General features: G+C 45.2%; 2 protein-coding genes across 3 annotated transcripts; both read left to right on the top strand.

The window, feature by feature from the left end:
- The first annotated feature begins 480 nt into the window (after positions 1–480).
- Positions 481–16,826, top strand: gspt1l (G1 to S phase transition 1, like). Of its 2 annotated transcripts, XM_076032443.1 has the most exons (14): positions 481–925; positions 1,831–1,875; positions 5,232–5,483; positions 6,151–6,184; positions 6,315–6,392; positions 6,492–6,672; positions 8,982–9,136; positions 9,501–9,641; positions 9,754–9,847; positions 11,572–11,652; positions 12,095–12,268; positions 13,904–13,993; positions 14,086–14,254; positions 14,819–16,826. In XM_076032443.1, the coding sequence occupies exons 1-14, from the start codon at positions 733–735 to the stop codon at positions 14,869–14,871; spliced, it is 1,740 nt and encodes a 579-aa protein (XP_075888558.1). In that variant the 5' UTR covers positions 481–732; the 3' UTR covers positions 14,872–16,826. The 2 variants fall into 2 exon arrangements, with proteins under 2 accessions (XP_075888558.1, XP_075888559.1); XM_076032444.1 differs by lacking the exon at positions 1,831–1,875 and having other exon boundaries at positions 482–925.
- Positions 16,827–17,187: 361 nt separating this feature from the next.
- LOC142892348 (transmembrane protein 238) lies at positions 17,188–18,900 on the top strand. Its single transcript, XM_076032445.1, has 2 exons — positions 17,188–17,920; positions 18,719–18,900. Exon 1 carries the CDS (start codon positions 17,374–17,376, stop codon positions 17,896–17,898), a length of 525 nt encoding a protein of 174 aa, XP_075888560.1. The 5' UTR covers positions 17,188–17,373; the 3' UTR covers positions 17,899–17,920; positions 18,719–18,900.
- The last annotated feature ends 308 nt before the right edge of the window (positions 18,901–19,208 follow it).

Here is a 19,208-nt window from a genome sequence, read left to right as displayed (position 1 = left end):
ATATATACCTAAGCATGTAGCCATTTTATTTATTTATGTATGTATTTCCATTTTAATTTGATTTTTATTTGATTTTTATTTTTTTTTGGGGGGGGGGGCATTTACGACAATTACGTCACGCAGCCACGTATTTTAGAACTCAGTTAAAAGTCAGGGAGTTGCAGTTAAAAGTAGGAATTGCGCAATCGCATTTACTTTTAATACATCTTATTTAGAAAATACATTGTGAGAACAAAGGACACATTTACATAGGAAATGGTCAAAAGTTACACGCTAATCTGCTAAAAACTTTTCCGTCCCGTTCAACAAATGTAACGCGAATCTGCGGTTTCTGAAAACGTACAAACTACTGGGTTTGACCTCGTTGGTTTCCGCTCTCTGGGAAGTGTAGTCTTGTTGTCGCCAAAGCGCCGGTAAACGTAGCAGTTTTCCGCTTCGATTGACGACTTCATATCCCATGCGCCACCGCGACTCGCTCTCCCGACGAGCGGACGTAGACGCTCACGCGGACTATCTCTGGGAGTGCTGAGTCGAATATCCTCTCCAGCGTCCCGAAACCGGCTGCTTCTTCTCGACTTAGAGCGTTGACTCAGTACGTTATACTGAAAGTTGGGACGTTGTCAACTACCCCAAGGACCGACCGTCGCTCCGGGTTTTGGGTGGACCTATATACGTAGACCAAAAAAACTGCGTAGCTCATATCCTAACGGTAGTGAGAATTCAAGACCCACGATGGACCCGAGAGACACAGCCCCGGATTCATGGGAACAAGAGGACGACGTGGAGGCCACAATCGACGGACAACTTGAATCAGCGTTAGCAAGTCTCAACGTAAACGCTAAACCGTTCGTACCCAACGTGAACGCCGCTGAATTCGTCCCGTCATTTGCCATTAAAGCACCCTCGGAGAATCTCGACTCTACCGGTGAGTAACAGTCACGTTGATGAGCTACACTGGCTAGCATGAAGCTAGCCGCTAACAGTAGTCAATCTGGGCTGGGCTGCCGCTAGCTTACTAGCCACTGGTAAAACACGCGTTCTCTGAAGCGCAACAAACTAGCTTAGCATCACCCGTGTGCCTGTAAACTTGTCTGCTCGGTGCCGCTGGACCTCAATTATGACCCCATACCGTCGTATTAGTCGCACACTTGACCAATACATAAATGTAGTTGTGCCGGAAACCGTGGCACGTCGTTGTCTTGTTTCAAAGATAATGAGCCGGCTTCGGCTCGTTGCAACTAACCGGCCATACCGTGTTAGCATCATGGTTAGCTGGTCGGTATCTCAGAACGGCGCGCCTGTGTCTCCTGCTACTTCACGCTTTGGCAAAGTGACCGCTGATTATATCAACTGCACAGAATAAACACCTAGTGAACATAGACTGATATTTTCGACCGGTCTCCCTGCACCTGGTGAGAAAAGGTGTGCTGGAAGCAGCCAGATCTGGTCAAACGTGTGGCTTTTTTTTCATGTGCTTCAAAACTCGTCGTCCTCGGGAAAAGCTCTTATTTATTTTAATGTCCCATAAACCTATTGCACAATTGTATGGACGTTTTGATGAACATCTCATTTTATACACAACACACCAACATCCTGTACCCTTTTCATCATTGACTGGGTAATGAAGTGGTCCAAGGCTTGCAATCTAGTATAAAGCAACCAATTGACATATTCGAAAGCAGTTTCTTTTTTCCCCCTAATTGTCATCACCGAAATTCCCTTACTCCTCCTGTTCCCGAATTAAAACCTCACCTCAGGGCTTCGCATTGAGCCTGTGGAGCATTTTGGGGATGGAGCTTTTGTCTAACCATTGTTTTTCCTTTTCTCTAGTTGCGGTTGAAAAGATTTCCACTATGGAGGTATCAGAAAGTGCTGGTATGTATGCACTCTGTGTGTACGCCATATGATGGTAGAACTCCCCCTCATTGTCATATCACACACAGGCCCACGCTGAACAGACGGAATAAACAAAACCTGTATTGAGGTTTGGTTGTTGTTTTTTTTGCATGGTAACTTGGCTGTTGCGTGCCTGTGAACAAAGTTCAGAACATTTTAGCTTGCGCCATGGCAACTCTGAAAAGTTATTTTATTTTATATATATATATATATATATATACATATATATATATATATATATATGCTTTATAAGCGTGCTAAACTTAGCCAAATTCAGTGGAAGCGATTTGCATCAACTGCAGTCACGTAATTCTGTTTTTTCAGGGTGAACTGAAACTCATGTTGTCAGTGCTACGGCAATGGCTGCATTAGATTAGGCTTTAGTTAGCTTGCACAGGGGTCAAGAGGTCAAACGCGTCTCTACCTTATTATGGGAAACTGCAGTTTGTGAAAGAAATAGCATGGCTGGTGTGAAGTCCAGGCTAATGTATGACATTTATGAAAGATTAAGTTACACAGTGGCCTAATGAGACTCTAATGAGACACTTGTCACAGTATTCCACCTGCACCTCCGTGGCAGTGTTAGCGTTGTGTACCTACACGTGCCGCCAGATGCCTTTTTCCATTGTTTGGCCACAAACTAACTGAATGTCTGAGCCTCCGTTTATCTTCCTCGTCTCCTGCGGTCTGGATTTTGTTCAGTGACATTTTTTTGGTACCCCGTTCTTATCAGTTCTAACACACGCCAGCTTGTTAAAAGTGTAGATAAAAGTCTGTAAAATGGACATTTCAGAGCCACATCAGTGCCTGCTGGGCGTTCGTTGGGGTTTTGTGGAACTTTTCGTATCAGCTGAGCTGTAAACTAGAGGTTGCGGACGCGTTCCTTCGCCTTTGACAGAAAACAGAACTCAAGCGACCGTGCGCTGCTTTGACATTTTGACACAGGGAAAAAGCAGCGTCGGGAGGGGCTGTGATTTCAATACCTGTGCTAACCACTTGCCACTCCGCTTTGTGCAACTGTTGTACCGTCTCCTGACCCATCGTACAGCGTAGCAACAAGCCCTTCCTGACGAGACAGATTGGGCTCAGAAAACGGAAACCGTGTGCAGCGAGTTCACAAGTGTTGGAGTCCCCCCCCCCCCCAAGGCTCGTCAGACGGGCCTCCCGTCACCTGCTCAGCTTTTCCGCCACAGGCGTCGTGTTGTTGTCGTGTCACCGGCAACGCTCAGTCACAACACCGTCGTCGCCCCCCCCCCTCCCCCCGAGCGACTGGCGTGTTTGTGTTGAGCCGAGATCCTCCGCCGCCGCGTCGCACGCTGAAAAGCAGAAACAAATCCGAATCCAGCGACGCCGTCCAATCAGCATGTGGAGTCTTTCCCAGGATTAACTGCCTGACCTTCTTTTATCAAACTCCCAAACTGTCACATCTGGCCAAGTTTTTTTTTCTTTCTTTTTTTCTTTCTTCTTTTTTCGCACATAGAATCGTAGGAAACTATTAATGAATAAAGTTGGCCGTCGCGCCGAGCCGTAGTGGAACCTGACCGCCGATTAAAAACACAAGCTGAATCAATATTTGTTCCTGGTGGCTGAGTTGTTTTGGTTAAGTAGTAGATCGCAGTTTCCCAGCGCTCGGCGTCTCTGTGCTGCGACGCCCCGGCGGAGCCCTCGGCACAACTGAGGTTTGTTGCTTTGTGCCGATTCCTTATTGCTGTCATGCAACTTGCGCTCTGTGTATTTATTAGTGTGATCCGTCAACCAAATAAGGTTTCGATTCTGAGATTGATTTGCGGAAAACTTTATTTGCAACGGCAACAAAAGTAAACAGTTTGACACGTGTTTGGCAAAGTCGTGCAGTACGTCACCACCCTTGGTTGCAAGTGGGACTTGTGGATGAACCTCTGATTTAGCCACTGCTTTCACTTGTTCGTTAAGAGTCCGGACGTACGTGAGGTGTGTCGCCGTCGCTCCTGAGATAGTTGAGAAATCCCCCCAAAGTTTTTTTTTTTTCCTTTTCTTTTCTTTCTTTTTTTTTTTTTTCTCAAACTCTGGCTTTGGCTGCGACCAAATCCAGCAGGTCCGAACAGCACCTGCAGCGGTGCCCGTAGCGTGCGCTCACATTGCGCTTTTGTCTCAATGGCATTCATTTCAGTAGAAAGTGGTGTTGAAAGATATAGTTAGCAGCAGCAGCAGCGAGAAGCGGCCACAGTTGTTGCTGCGGCCAAAAGCAGTGGGAAAAAACTGCTTGTGTTGTTTGTTTGTTTTTTACTGCATTGCTAAGAAAATTAAAAACAAAAATACTGGCGTCGATATTTATAAGTGACAAAGTAAAGTCAACATCAACACAAAGTGAGGGTTGGCTTATTAATAGAGCTCCATGATCAGCGTGGGCTCTAAGTTTCTCTGACTGATGCCTGTTTTTTTACAATAACAGCTGGTAAGAAGCCTTTTCTGGCAGGGTTCAGCCTGAGCCGTGGTTTAGTCGAGCCACAGTGAAGGAGGGGGTGGGGGGTGGTTTCTGCCCAGCTGGCCCGACCTCACGGCCGGTCGCACTAACCCGCCAATTAGCGTCGAGCTCAGCGTCACCGCAGATCTGTGAGGACTTTTGCGTCAGCGGTCGGCCTTTGCCGGCTCCTCGGTGATGCTGCAGGAAGCACCAGGAAGTGAAGTGGGATGTGAACCAACGCGCAGTCCATCGATGGGCTCTGTGTGTGTGGTGTGATCGGAGAAGCAATAAAGGCTAAAAAAAAAAAAAAGACAATTTCTCATATGGTGAATATGATAGCGAGGGATCTCAAACTGTATTGAATTGGAAGCTTTGTTTTTATTTTGTGTCAATACAAGTAAAGTAGAAAAGTACACAGAGTTGCACTTTATTTGCGGGGATTTCCTGTATTCCAACTGCAGTAGTGGAAAAAAGTTTTTGGACACCGTTAAAATTTTTACTCGTTCCGAGTTATTGTGATTCCGCATTTGTCGGATACCTTGTTTTTTGTGTTGCAAGCAGAGACACACAGAGAAGTGGAAATAATTTTGTTGTTTATTGTCAATAAGACAAAATTAAAATCGGGACTAAATTCTTGTACTATGAGTTCCAAGGGACGGCTGTGATCTGGACGCAACAGTGCACGTGCAGCATGTGGCTGAATGTTGGTGACTTGACACCGATTGTCGATGCCATGCACCGCAAATGCAAAATGCACAAAAAGAAGAATTTCCCACCAACTGTATTTTCACGATGACTTGTTAAGGATAAAAAAAACCAAAAACAACAACACCAAAACGAGACACACAAACAGGGATGGATGCTAATGTGGGTCACGCTTGCTCCTCGGCAGACTCTGCGGCGCCGGTGGAGAACGGCGACACAGAGATGAGCGCGGAGGAGCCCTGGGACCAAAAGGACGCCGAGCCAAACGAGGAGGAGCCCGGCGGTGGCGACCGGGGACCGGCGGTCCAGGCCGACACCGAGGAGGCGCCGTCGGAAACCATGGAGGAGGAGGAGGAGGCGCCGGCGCCCAAGGTCCCGCCCCCGCAGCCAGACGCACCCAGGAAGGAACACGTCAACGTTGTGTTCATCGGACACGTAGGTCGGTGGACCCTCGCGGAGACAAAGCACGTCTCCCCCGAGCTTTGCAGAACTTTGCAGAACCCCCTCAGATAGATGGATAGATAGATAGATAGATAGCTATATAGATAGATGGATAGATATACGGATAGATGGATAGATAGATAGATAGATATATAGATAGATGGATAGATAGATAAATGGATAGATGGATGGATATGTACTTTGTTTTATCCTGAAGGAAACTTAGTTTCTCAGCTGCATAATCATCAATCGGTTCATAAAAAGTGCATAGAGAGTAAAAGAATTCTGAAAAAAATAAGTTAAAGAATAATTAAGATTGTCACAGAAATTGTCACTTTCTGCACAACTTGGCGTTGTTGGCCTGAGCTGTTGAGGGTCAGTGTTGGAAGTGACCGTTTGTTCTGATTCTCAGGGCTCCTTCTTAATAACGGAGAAGAGCGTTTGCTATTTTCTGAAGCTATGGAAGGTGTCATTCAGGTTGTCTGAACGATCCGTCTCCCTGTGCGACTGTGGCTAAAGTGCTGCTATAAAACAACGTCGGTTGAACGGAACTTCTCGGGGGCGAGACGACATAACCGCCTCTCAGAAACTACAATGCCGTATTAACCGACTGACGTTGCAGCACCTGCTCAGATGAACTGAAGTCTCCCTTTCTTCTTTCCCAGATGCGGGCAAATCCACCATCGGTGGACAAATCATGTAAGCGACACTTTCTGTGTCCGTCTCCCCCCCCCCCCCCAACACGTTTGGTACAATTAAGACAAAACCCAGGCAGGAAGTACCCTGGTAATGTTCCCTGTCCGTGTTCTAATTGCTCCTCCCCCTCCAGGTACCTGACGGGAATGGTGGACAAAAGAACCCTGGAGAAGTACGAGAGAGAAGCCAAGGAGAAGAACCGTGAAACCTGGTGAGCCACCGTCGCATTGGGCCAAAACCGAGGCTCAGTGTGTGCTTGGGTGTTCTAACCAGTGGCGTGTGTGTGTGTGTGTGTGTGTGTGTGTCCCAGGTATCTGTCATGGGCTTTAGACACCAACCAGGAGGAGAGAGACAAAGGGAAGACGGTGGAGGTGGGCCGGGCGTACTTTGAGACAGATAAAAAGCACTTTACCATCTTGGACGCTCCGGGCCACAAGAGCTTCGTGCCCAACATGATCGGGGGTGCATCGCAAGCAGACCTGGCCGTCCTGGTGAGTGGCGAAGGGAACTGGTGTGCTTTAAAGGGACACTCCAGGATTCTGTATTTATTCATTTGTCTCAGCGGAAGAAAAGTTCAGCAGAAAGTCGATCTTGCGACTTCCATCTGTCCAGCTAGGGCTGCGCAATCATGTAAAAAAAAAATATATATATATTTTTTTGTTAATATACAAATAATTTTATTATTGTTGTTATTGTTGTTATTATTGGTTGCACATTTAAATTAAAGACGTCACATTAATTGAACTCAGAACTTTGAACAACAGAAACACCGGCCTGTTGAACAGCTTCGCTTTCACCTGATTGGTCCCTCTCCGTCTTTACGCGACAATTCAAAACAAAGTTCTAAAAGTTTGACTGGGCCCCGGGGGGCATTTTTAAGAATCACTGAAATGCACCGAGTATTTTGCGGAATTTGTTGCGAAACATCCTCGTACTGGTACTGCACTTTGCCCTTTAGGTGATAAAACGCAGAAAAGGACTTGAAAAATGCGGGAGCCGTAGTTGCAATGCAAGTAGAATGGATAGCGGGGTTTTCTTCTTCTAAGATACCCGGTAGTGAATGTCAAAGCCCATTGCTGCCCTCCACAGGTTACCAGCAGTACTGCCTCCCTTTTTTCCTGATTTCATCGACTTCTGGAGGGAAAAACGAAATCGCAATGAAATTTCCGTTACTTGATGTTGCGCTGATGATGCGGTGTATCGTTACCATCATCGCCTTGGGTTGGAGTTTATCGCTTTGGAGCACATCACCTTTGACCAGTCAGGGTTCCTAGGTCAGAAAAAGCAAGACAACTGTCATTGTCACAGCGCAGTACATGGTGGCATCCATTGGAAAACATTGAAACAGCCTACACACAGTAGGGATGAGTCTTTGCGTGTCGTGCGATTCGTTTCCGATTCTTGGGGTCATGATTACGGTCAAAATTCTCCATTCAAAGACGTTGTGTTAATAATTATGCAAATTATGGAATCAAAGCAGAAGACATCTGAATGATGTTGTTACAGCAATACAATTGCACAAAATAAAACCTTAGGCTAGCTGCCGTATTCCCACGGAAGCTTATGAAAACAAAATTTTACGTAAATAACACAAATGAGTGCTTGTGTGATTTTGTTTGTACCAAGACGAAAACTTCTTGACCAAGTCTCAATTCTCAGTGAATACAGGAATAAGCTCAAGATATGCTAAACAATAAAACTTTTGTAATAAGAAAAAAAAAAAAAATCAAAACAAACTCCGGCAACTGAACTAGCTTAGACAGACGGCAGAAACCGATTTGTCGTGAATCCAGAATGGTCAAGGATAAGAATCACAATTCATACATGAATCGACCCCCCCGACCCTCCAAGTTCAGTATATTAGGGAATATACTGAACTGTTGGTCCAAGCTTTCTGACTGTAAAGTCCAGTGCACAGCTTAGGCCCAGCACTAACAGAGCACTGCCACTGCCAGACAAACTGCGGAGGACAGTGAAGTGGAAGAGTCCTCGACAAGGGGCATCTGTTGTTCTGTGACCTACTTAAGAAGGAAGTCATTTACCACCTCCTCATATCAGGACACTGCGTATTTGCTGCTAATGCTCTGGAAAAGCGTGTCGATCTTTTGCCCTTTGACCCTCGCTCGCCGCATCCACGATGAAAAGCTCTTGCACGTGTCGTCCGCACGTTTGGTTGTTTGCCTTCACCGCTGCCTTCAAATACACTTTTCCACGATGGGTGTTTTTTTTTTCCACCTCGGGATGTTTAATCCAGCACCACCAGCGTCTATATATAGTTTCCTTTCCCCGTCCCCGTGTCACCTTCTCTCCTTTTTCTTTGAGTGACGTCAGAAAACCCAAAATGCTTCCTAGTGTTGGAATAATAAGTCGGTGCAACAGTCACAAATCTAGCTGCCGCTCTAGTCGCTGTATTTACACAACAAATATGTCTGTTCATCAATCAACAATCATTTTTTGTCTGTTGGTGATCTATCAGACAGGAGGTACCTTTTTTTTTTTTTTACTTTTTTTTTTTTTTAGCATTTTCTCACCGTCAGAAAAAAAATGCTTCCTCATATGAATAAGTTGTTGCAACAGCCACCGATCTAGTTCCCACTGCCTTACTTGATGACTATTGACTCTTTGCTCAAAGTATTGAGCATGTGCAGCCACCATATGTTCATAACGGTATCATTTGCAGAACAAATATATCAGACGGGAGTTGCCCTTTAATTTTTTTTTCAACTTTGCTTTTTCTACCTTTTTTTTTTTTTTTTTTTTTGAGCATTTCCAACCTTGACGGAATGTCTTTGGCCCGCAGGTCATCTCGGCGAGGAAAGGCGAGTTTGAGACGGGCTTCGAGAAGGGCGGCCAGACGCGGGAGCACGCCATGTTGGCCAAGACGGCCGGCGTCAAGCACCTGATAGTCCTGGTCAACAAGATGGACGACCCCACAGTCAACTGGAGCGTGGAGAGGTGAGCGGGCGAGTCGTCGGGTGGTCTTATGTGACGGCGGCGGCGGCGGCATTAAAGCACGAAAATGAGAGCGGAAGGGAAAGAGGAAAGAAAACCGTCTCTTTCACGACGGAGACAGTGGCTCGTCTGTGGAGGAAATAAACGGCGGGATGCAACAGAAAGCAGCCACTGTGTCGGCAATCATGTGCCTGGACGTCTCGGCTCTCACGGCCCCAAAGTTCCTGGAAACTCGCTACCTGACAATTTCATCTTGGAACGTCTCGGCCGTCAACCAGTGGTGCAGCCGGCTAAATTTAAAAGTCCAGTGTGTTTTTATTTTCCTTTAACGGCGCTGGCTTGTTTTCTTTGTCTCTGTGGCCCACAGATACGAGGAGTGCAAAGAGAAACTAGTGCCATTTTTGAAAAAGGTGGGCTTCAACCCCAAGAAAGACATCCACTTCATGCCATGTTCCGGACTGACGGGGGCCAACCTGAAGGAGCCCACCGAGTTTTGCCCCTGGTACACGTAAGTGCCCCAGTGTTGGCTGAGCCAAACCTCTTTATTATTCCCCCCTGTTTGCTTCTCTTTCTTTTTTATCAATTACTAATTATTTCCCCCCCACCTTGTGCCATTCCAGAGGTTTACCTTTCATTCCACACTTGGACAGCTTGCCAAATTTAAACAGATCCAGCGACGGTCCCGTCAGATTGCCCATCGTTGACAAATACAAGGTAAAGATTTCACCCATCAAACTCGCTCACGTTTCATATCATGTGGTCAGTCACTGTGTTTTCAGGGTCGACGGTAAAGGTTTGAGTGTTGAGTTCACCGAGGTTGGTCGCAGCTGTTTGCTTAGACCGAAGCCAAAGTCACTGCAACCTCACCGGCCGAGTAGATTCACCCTTTGTCTCTGTTAGTCAGCAGTTAAACAGAGGAGGCTAAATCATGTTTGGTCACATGATGAGACGTCCTCAAAACTGTGTTGTGTCAGTCAGGACGTTCACGTGCACCTGAGATACTTGGAGTATTTGCTCACTCAAATGATGGCCTTATCACAGCAGGTTCAGTATTGTAGTGCCAGCCCTGTCCTGTGACACAGCAGTTGGCACAACTTTTTGCAAAATCTGGACATTTAGGAGCGTTTTTTTTTTTGTTTGTTTGTTTTTTTGTTTTTTGTTGTTCGTCAAACAACAAGTTCTAAGTCTCTATATACATTGCAGGAGTAACAAGAGTATGATTGAATAATCAGGGTCTCTCACTCGGATTGTTAAACTCCCGCTGACCTCTGGTCGGAGTGACAGCTTTTATAGGCTTTTCTTTGAAAATTCAAGAAAAATAGATGGAAACGCACATTTGTTTAAAAAAAATGAATATTAAAGAGGTGCGAGGCCCATGCAATTCTCAGTGAGGAAGACGTGGTGGAAACTCGATGGTGTTTGGTGCCTGTCAGTGCCACCATTCAAGATTTTTGAGATGGACGCTTGAGCAGTCCGGGCTCTTTTTAATTTTTTTGAATTTCTTTGAAAGTTCCAGTGGAAGAAGTTGAACTGTATAAGGCAATAATACTCTGATTATTTGAAGTGTAACGTAAACGCACCGACTGTTTGTGTGTGCGATCACTGCGTGCGCTTCAGCGCCGGGTGACCCAGTGCTTTCATCATCCGCTTGGTCAGCGTGGAAAAGACCCGGAGTCAAAGCGCTGATTTACTGATTGATAGAAGAGCAGCGCCAGCCAGTCCAGCTCTGCCACATTAACTTCTTAAACACTGGCGATGCTCCTCCTGTTCTGTCAAAGATCGACCCGCTCGCCGTCAGCGTGTCCATGCAAGACTGAACTGAGCTCAAAGTTAAGGAAGGGTTTGTTTCGTGTTCCGATGGGCCTCCGCACGCTTTATGTGCGAAGGCTTCCTTTCATCCGTCTGCCTGTTAAAGTGGCCGCTGTTTGCCGGTCGCAGTAGTTTGACCGTTTACCATCTGTTTTTGTAGGCTGCCGGTTACTTGTCAACATTTTTAGCTCGCTGCTGCTTATTGACTGTGCATTGATAAAAGGATTGGGTTTAGATAAGTCGACATCTCAAAATATATTTTACATCTCCCTACATCCGTGGTTCTCAACTGGTGGAGTCTCAGGAGCCACATCATTAAGTCACGACCCAAATTTCTTCCACCGCACTCAAATTCATTCCACAATAATACAAACGCCAGCCAACTTAATCTTGTCTGGTTACAACACAAAAGTAAGAGGCGTGTTTTTTAATGTAAGACGGAGAAAATCCAGATTGATCCAGATCCAGTTTGCGTACAGCAGTTATTAATGGCCACTTTAACTCGTGTAAAATCATCTTCATCAGTAGTTTTGGTCGGTGACTGAAGCCATTTAGACATTGATTCAGTTCATGGAGACATTGCCTCCTGTGTCTTGACGGCTGTGTGCAAACCGCTCTTGTCTCAACAGGACATGGGCACAGTGATTTTGGGCAAACTGGAGTCGGGCTCCATCAGTAAAGCACAGCAGCTGGTCATGATGCCAAACAGAGTAAGTGATCCCTTAAAGTACTTCTTTAAAAAAAAAAAAAATCAGTCAGTTGTTTTATGCTTCTTGGCGTTAAAGGTCCAATGTGTAAATTTTGGCTTGATTTATGGATTTTATGTAAGGCTCTTGCTCCCAGTTAGCTGCCAACTTGCACCACCAGTTTTTAAGGAAGCCAGTATTTAAGGAAGTGCGTTTCGTATCTGGGGCACTATCAGGCGGACTTCCTTATATGCCAGGCTTCCTTAAAATGTTATACTCTGTACCTGTAAATCATTCGGCTTACTTTAAAAAACAACAACAAAAGAAACACAATATTTAGAATCTTAAGTAGATTTTTTATTCACTCCGAACTGACCAAAGACACTTGCAGCAGCTAATACCATCTTATTACTTCTTCTTTCTCCCCCTCCCCCTGCAATGTTCACTCTTGCCTTTGCCCGTGCAGCACACGGTGGAGGTGTTAAGTCTCCTATCAGACGACGTGGAGACGGACGACGCCGGTCCGGGCGAGAACCTGAAGCTGCGGCTGAAGGGCATCGAGGAGGAGGAGATCCTGCCCGGCTTCATCCTGTGCAACCACGAGAACCTCTGCCACTCGGGCCGCACCTTCGACGCCCAGGTCAGTTCCCTCTCGCCGAGCCACAGGTGTCAAACTCTGGCTGGGTAGTTCTATTTCGGCCCGCGAGGCGGCACCGAATGACCGCTCGAGCCGACCCGCTGGTATTATGTTGCACGTGTTCTGCTACTCCTACATATCCCAGAATGCTCTGCCGGTATTTCAGAGTGTCAGTCAGGACCGTGGATGTACTATAAGTAGAACTGGGCACCGGACTGGCAATATGGTGACGCACTGATTTCTCCCAGTGGCCACTCGAGGTACTGCAGCAAAAAAAAAAAAGTACCATGGGCCCAAAAAGCATTTTTCCCATAGCGCGCAATACAAACATAAACCCCTTTAAAACGACTGACAGGTTGACGGTGACCTCACTTGCGATTTATAGCAAATCTTTCTATTGTAGATTTTTCACTTATGGTCTTTTAGTCATTTAAAAAAAAAAAAAAAAAAAAGGATAAAGGCCAGAAAATCACCAGGAAAGAGTGAGCAAAGTATTCTTTGCTCCGAATGGAATCAATCAGTCGACGCGGCCAAACTGTTGCTGTACAGAAACTTTGGGAGATGCTGCGATCCAGTAACATCTTCCTCTATTTCCCGCGTTAAACGCCAAAACAGGAAAAACCCGACCGTGAGCAATGCGGCGCAGGTTGCTGCATGAAATCCCCCCCTAAAAAAAATCCAAAGTGAGAGATCTATAATCCAACGAAAGGCTTGTCAGCGGTCTAAAACTGGGGCTGAGTTCCACTCAAGAGCCTGACAGCCCCATTAGCCAGGCTAATATAGCAGGCTGGTGCTGCAGTCACCTGACCATGGTGATGAGGGGCCGCCGTTATCGCAAGCCATCATTAGCAACGCACAAATCAATAAACAATTGTTTGGTCTATTATTATCAAATGACATAACAATGACGAAGAAAAATCAGAACGCAAGAAAATAAATAGTTAGGCATTTAGTCATAGCAGCCTCATGCTACCACCAGCACGGTGCTGCCACTCAACAACAATGGCGTAAAGAACGGCAGGAAACAGGAGCTCTTGGGCAGGTGAGAGGCAGAATGTCTCTTTACACGGGTAAAAGACCGACCCGTTTGTCTTGTGTGTGGCTAGAACCAAAGAGTGCAACTATAGACGAAAACTGACAGAAAGGCCCAAGAAAGTTGAGGAGATGAAAAGAAGTGTCATTTTCACAACAGGCTACAAGTAACGATTTCTCGATGCACTTTTTCTTGCTGCTCCAAGGTGTGGCCTTCAGTGGTTGCATGTGGATAATAATTAATATTAGTGAATTGGTTTGTTGTTGCTATTTTATTTTTTACATGTATTATTAGCCCATGGAAAAGAAAATTGATTTGATTTTGCCTGTGTGTGATATGAAGTTATTTATTGTATAGTATTAAGCTGTTCTATATTCAGTGTTGAAGCAAAACTTGTTTGGATCCATATTAAAATGTTCACTGTTACATCTGGAGGAAGTTTTTCTATTTTTTCATTTTTTTATTTTTTATTCCAGTAAATATCAGTGTCGGCTCACGACTTTGTCCAAATTTAAAATGTTGGCCCCACTGCGCGTTTGAGTTTGACGCACCGAGCACTGAACCGACCCCCCCCTCCTCCTCCTGTCTCTCCTCCCTCTCCACAGATTGTCATCATCGAACACAAATCCATCATCTGTCCAGGTTACAACGCAGTCCTTCACATTCACACCTGCATTGAGGAGGTGCAAATTGCGGTAAGGCCGTCGCATGGAAGAACGGAGCTCAACCCAAGTTTGTAGATTTCCAACGGCTTCGATCTGATGGTTGCGTCCCGCGTCGTCCGCAGGCCTTAATCTGTATGGTAGACAAGAAGACGGGAGAGAAGAGCAAGACGCGACCACGATTTGTAAAACAGGACCAGGTCTGCATCGCCCGCCTGCGCACGGCAGGGACCATTTGCCTCGAGACCTTCAAGGATTTTCCTCAGATGGGACGGTTTACTTTACGGGACGAAGGTGAGCGGGTTGTTTGGTCCCCAGCGCCAGGCAGCAACAGTCGCTGTTGTTACTGGGCAATTTAGTATATTGATACTTGATGTCAAAATTGTTTAAACCTGGACCAGTTTCAGTTTTTTCAGAGTTTTTTGGGGGGGAATTTTGAATGATCGTTCTTTTAAGTTAATATGAACAAACGATTTCGGTATTTCAATTGATGTCATAGCGAAAAAAGCAAACCAAAAATAGTGTATGCACAAAACGGGTCCAAAGATAAGTAAGAATTTTTACACAGTTTGCTGCGAGTTATATTATTTTAACAGGAAGAGTTAAAGTTAGAGTCCCAGTGATTGTCGCATCCCGAAGAATGCGAAATTGTGTGTGTGTGTGTGTGTGTGTGTGTGTGTGTGTGTGTGTGTGTGTGTGTGTGTGTGTGTGTGTGTGTGTGTGTGTGTGTGTGTGTAACTGAATATGCACAATGTGTTAAACCCTGTTTAAGGCTGGGTTCTGGCTTAACACAATAAAGTTTTTAGAACTTTAAAATTCATAATTCCTATTATTAAAGTGTTTACGTGTGTGTCTCAGGTAAAACCATCGCCATCGGCAAAGTGCTGAAGCTGATTGCAGAGCGCGACTGAAGGCGCGGGGAGCTGCCCCACACACAGAGTCCTGGTGGTGAGAAGGATCCGGCAGAGCTCGGTCATTAACCCGCCCACTCCGGTTGTCAGCGGTGACGGCGCCATCCCTGTCATGACCCCCTTCTGCGTGCCCAAGATCAGCTTCAGAAATATGAAAACACACACACAAACACAAAACGACAACAAAAAAAAACTCATGCAAAAAAATGTTTTTAAAGCAAATGACAAACCAAGATGAAGTCCACACGAGTCAAGCTTTCTCATATTGAGAGCTCAGCTATGCCGTTTCTGGGTTAGCCCTCCCTCCACCTAACCACTCTGGTTTGACCTAACCAATACATGATGATTTTTTTTTTTTTCTTTTTTTTTTTTTTCTTTCCTCATTTCTTGGTTTCTTGCTTTCATCAATGACAAATGACAGAGGTTATATCTGTAAACCGATGTGGACAAAAGAGGTATCGCTTGGAATATGAAATGATTTTCAGAAGTTAATCTCTAAAGAAATTGTTTGAAAGAACGTTCAACAGTTGAAACCAAAATGTTTATCTCGGGTGTACATGTCTCCCTTTGATTTTACCCTCTCTCTCTCTCTCTCTCTCTCTCTCTCTCTCTCTCTCTCTCTCTCTCTCTCTCTCTCTCTCTCTCTCCCTCTCTCTCTCTCTCTTTTTTTTTCCTATTTTCTATTTTTCTTTTTTTTTGGTTTATCATGTGGCGTTCTGGCAGTGTGCTCGAGCGTGTCCAAATGTTATCAAAGAAAACAACTATGACAATAAAATAAGAAATTGGGGAAAAGGTGTGGCGTTTCTCAAAGGAGTGTTTTGCTGTCCAGTTTGTGTGCAACCAGCTTGTTAGCGAGGCCTCGCCTGCTGGGTCGTTAGCTTCTACATTAGTCTCACCTCCTGTGTGTTTGTTTTGTGCTTTGGCTGCAGAGGTGTCAATTCTGCTTTTATTCCTATTGCAAGGTTGAGCAATGCTGAGTTCATGCGCATCGTGCCGTCCACACTGTTGTGGTCTCTTTTTGTCATCTATTGGTAAAGTTGAGAAAAAGGACACATGGTGTGTGTCTGGCATGATCCAACTCTTTAAAAGAAACCGCATCTTCAAAAAAAAAAAAAAATGATGTGAAAATGTATGAACTGTGTTTAAATGAATGCCAATTGTTTCACATGGCACCTAAAAGCATTACTGTGCAATCTCACTATCAACACATCCCCTTGTTTAGGGAAATGGTTGGTTTAGGATGTTTGAGTTTACAAATTTTTAATTTACATTTTGTTGAACTTGTTTTTTTTCCCCACACAACTCAATGAATTTACAATGGTGTTTTATAGCGTAAACATTTTTTAAAAATTGATCTCTCCCCTGATGAAAATGGCCAGGATCGGCGCTGCAGTCCACCGTTTCACAGACGACCTCCATGCGACTCCTCAACACTTCTGTGGGACTGCAGCTTTTGAACCTCAGCTCCAGCTGTTTGCAGTGCAGTCAGTGCTTCGATTTTTGTAGCACACTAGTGCACTGTGAGATAATGTCAGGTGTGTCGTGGAGAGAGACGGCCAGGCCACTCCCTCCACCTGCTATTTCCCAGAAGTCGCTGACAGTATTTGTGTTTTTACTTCCTGGTTTTTATTGGCAGTTTGTTACCGTGCCAACCACTGATTTTGCATTTAAAAAAAAAAAAAACATCAATCTAATCAAATGCTGTGTTCTTATTGCTTCCTTAGGACATCAAAATATGTGCAGCAGATTCCCCTGCAAGTCGTATATGTCCTTCCTGGATTGTCAGCCTCTGATGCAGTCAAATCACAATTTTGGCAACAAGGCTGTGTTGAAACTCAACATTGCATGCTGGCAACAAATCACATTATTGTAGGTGAAGTTCTAGCGTTGGGTAAGAATTCACCGTTCTAGTGTGCAGGACAGATGTGGTGTCGAAAGTTGGGTAAAAGTAAAAAGGGAAGTACTTCATTGAACTTTGCTTTCATCGTTTTTGAAAGCTCAACAAGTCACCCAATAGAGTCAAAAATCAAGTTTTGGGGGGAAATTTTGAGGAGAGTGAATAAGAAATAATAAAGGAACTCAAAGCAGAGTCTCCTACTATTGACCAAACTTACCTAGACATTGGGTTTTGTTTGTTTTGATGATGTTTTTTTTTTTTTTTTACATCAGACATGCGTTTTCAGAGGGATTTCTTCTCTCCCTACACTCTGAAGCAAAGGGAAACACTCCTCTGAAAAGGCAGCTCTGAGATTATTTCACGGCGGCTCACACGCCGTCCTCTCGCCACCGGAGTCACTCACCTGCATGCATAGCCGGGGCCGCAACTCCTGGTCCCGCCTCTCTGCGTGACGTCACTGTCCGGGGGGGGGCGTCCCCGGGCCCGAATCACCTGGCTCACCTTAACGGCGGCCCCGGCTGAAACTCTATGCCGCGACGACTCGCTGCGCTCCAGGAAACAATCAGCCTCCATTGTGAGACTGGCTCCGCCGCGGGGCTGACAGCATGGAGCACCCCGAGCACCGGGGCCTGGGCCGCTGCACCTGCGCCTTCTGGGCCGCGGTGGCCTTCGACACGGTGGGGCTGCTCGTCCTCCTCGTCGGGGTCTTCGCCAACATCTTCTTCTACGACCTGCTCATCTACGCGGGCGCCATCATCATCTTCCTCAGCCTGGTGTGGTGGGTGTTCTGGTACTCCGGCAACATCGAGGTGCCCCCCGCCGAGCTGGAGGACGACGTGGGACTGCTGAAGAAGAACAAGGGCAGCTTCGGCGGCGCGGCGCGCCGCTTCTCCAACCGGGTGTCGAGCAGCATCAGGAACTCTTTCCGCAGGAACGAAGCGCCGGCCGCGTCCGGCCGCGGCGGCGGCGGCATCCGCGGGGGGCGCGGACCACAGGTGGCCCCCCAGGTGGTCATCGATATGAAGGCGATGACCCCCACGCACGAGGGGGGCAACACCACCAGCACCCCGCAAGTCCCCGACTCTGACGTCCAGGCGCCGGGCGCAACAGCGGAGACTCCGCCGACTTAGTGGAGGATCGGTGACTGGTGATGTACGTTGCACACTTTGACAAACTTAAAAAGCCGCGTGCAAGGACGACAGATGAGCGGGTGAAGGAATAGAAATAGATGCCTGAAAATAGGCGGCCATAGAATTTTTTTTGTTTGTTTTTAAATATGTTGTTTCATATTTTTCTATATCTATATTTTCTGAAGAGCAGGAAGAAGTACTCCAGCTCAGAAGCTAAAGATCAATAGTAGTACATAGTCGTACAAGTTCGCTTCATATTAATGCTCCATTTCATATTTTTGCACTGGGGCAAAATGAAATACTCTGTCAAAAGAATATATATATGTATATATATATATATATATATATATATATATATATATATATATATATATATATATATATATATATATATATTTCTTTTTTTATCCATCAAATTGAAAGTCCAGATATTGTCTTGTGATTTTTTTTTTGTTGCATTCAAACTCACAATCTCACCAATTACTTTGTTTTGTTTCCAATGGTAATGGCAATTTTAAAGTTTATAAATGACATTTGTTGCTGCTTTGTTGAGTTTTAGTTTCAGATTAATTCAGTTCTTCACGCAATACTGAAAGAGCGCGACCTGTGACCAAGGCAAGGGGGCGGGGGGGGGGGGGGGGGGGGCGTTATCTCTGGTTTAATGAGTAGCAAGCCAAGCCCTTTGTTTGAACAGCAAGACTAAAAGGTTCGAGGAAGCCTGGTACAAAAGATCCGCCTGATTTTCAACATCTAGTCACAAAAACAAACTTCCTCGTATCTGCAGTAACACTGACTCATTTTTTTTCTCTGTATCCCGCAGAATCTCCGTTAGTGCCTGAAGTGTTTTCATCTGGCTCCAGTTCATGCTCTACTTTTCAACCGATTGTGTTTAATAATGCTGTTGATGATAAATAATAATGGCGTCTGTTGGGAGTTTGACGTTTTTGCGAAGTGTTTTGTACAAATGTATATTTCTTCCTAATAAATATTGAGTTTTAATGAGCATGAGTAAGTATCAACTAAATGTTGGAAAAGTTTTGGGAATGCGTCGCGGAAAATTCTAAATTTTTCCAATTGTTCGAGGAAACAAGACACAGTCTTTTCCTAAATTAACAATGAGCTGTGATGACTATTGTTGAATTGTTATATAAATTTCTTATATCTTTCCGAAAACAGATAACCAGTCAGGAATGTTTTTTTAAAAAAAAAATCTATATTTGTAAACTTTATTACTTATGATCAAACATTGTTGTACATTTTTTGATACTGAATAACAGACACAGTGAGGTGGGTACAGCTGAAAGTTGAAG

The sequence above is a fragment of the Nelusetta ayraudi genome, unplaced genomic scaffold (assembly GCF_046127955.1).
Source record: "Nelusetta ayraudi isolate G7.1 ecotype Tasmania unplaced genomic scaffold, CSIRO-AGI_Nayr_v1 ptg000034l, whole genome shotgun sequence".
In the NCBI taxonomy this organism is placed as follows: Eukaryota; Metazoa; Chordata; class Actinopteri; order Tetraodontiformes; family Monacanthidae; genus Nelusetta; species Nelusetta ayraudi.
The sequence above is the reverse complement of the archived record's forward strand: the minus strand, read 5'-3'. Positions and strand labels throughout refer to the sequence as shown.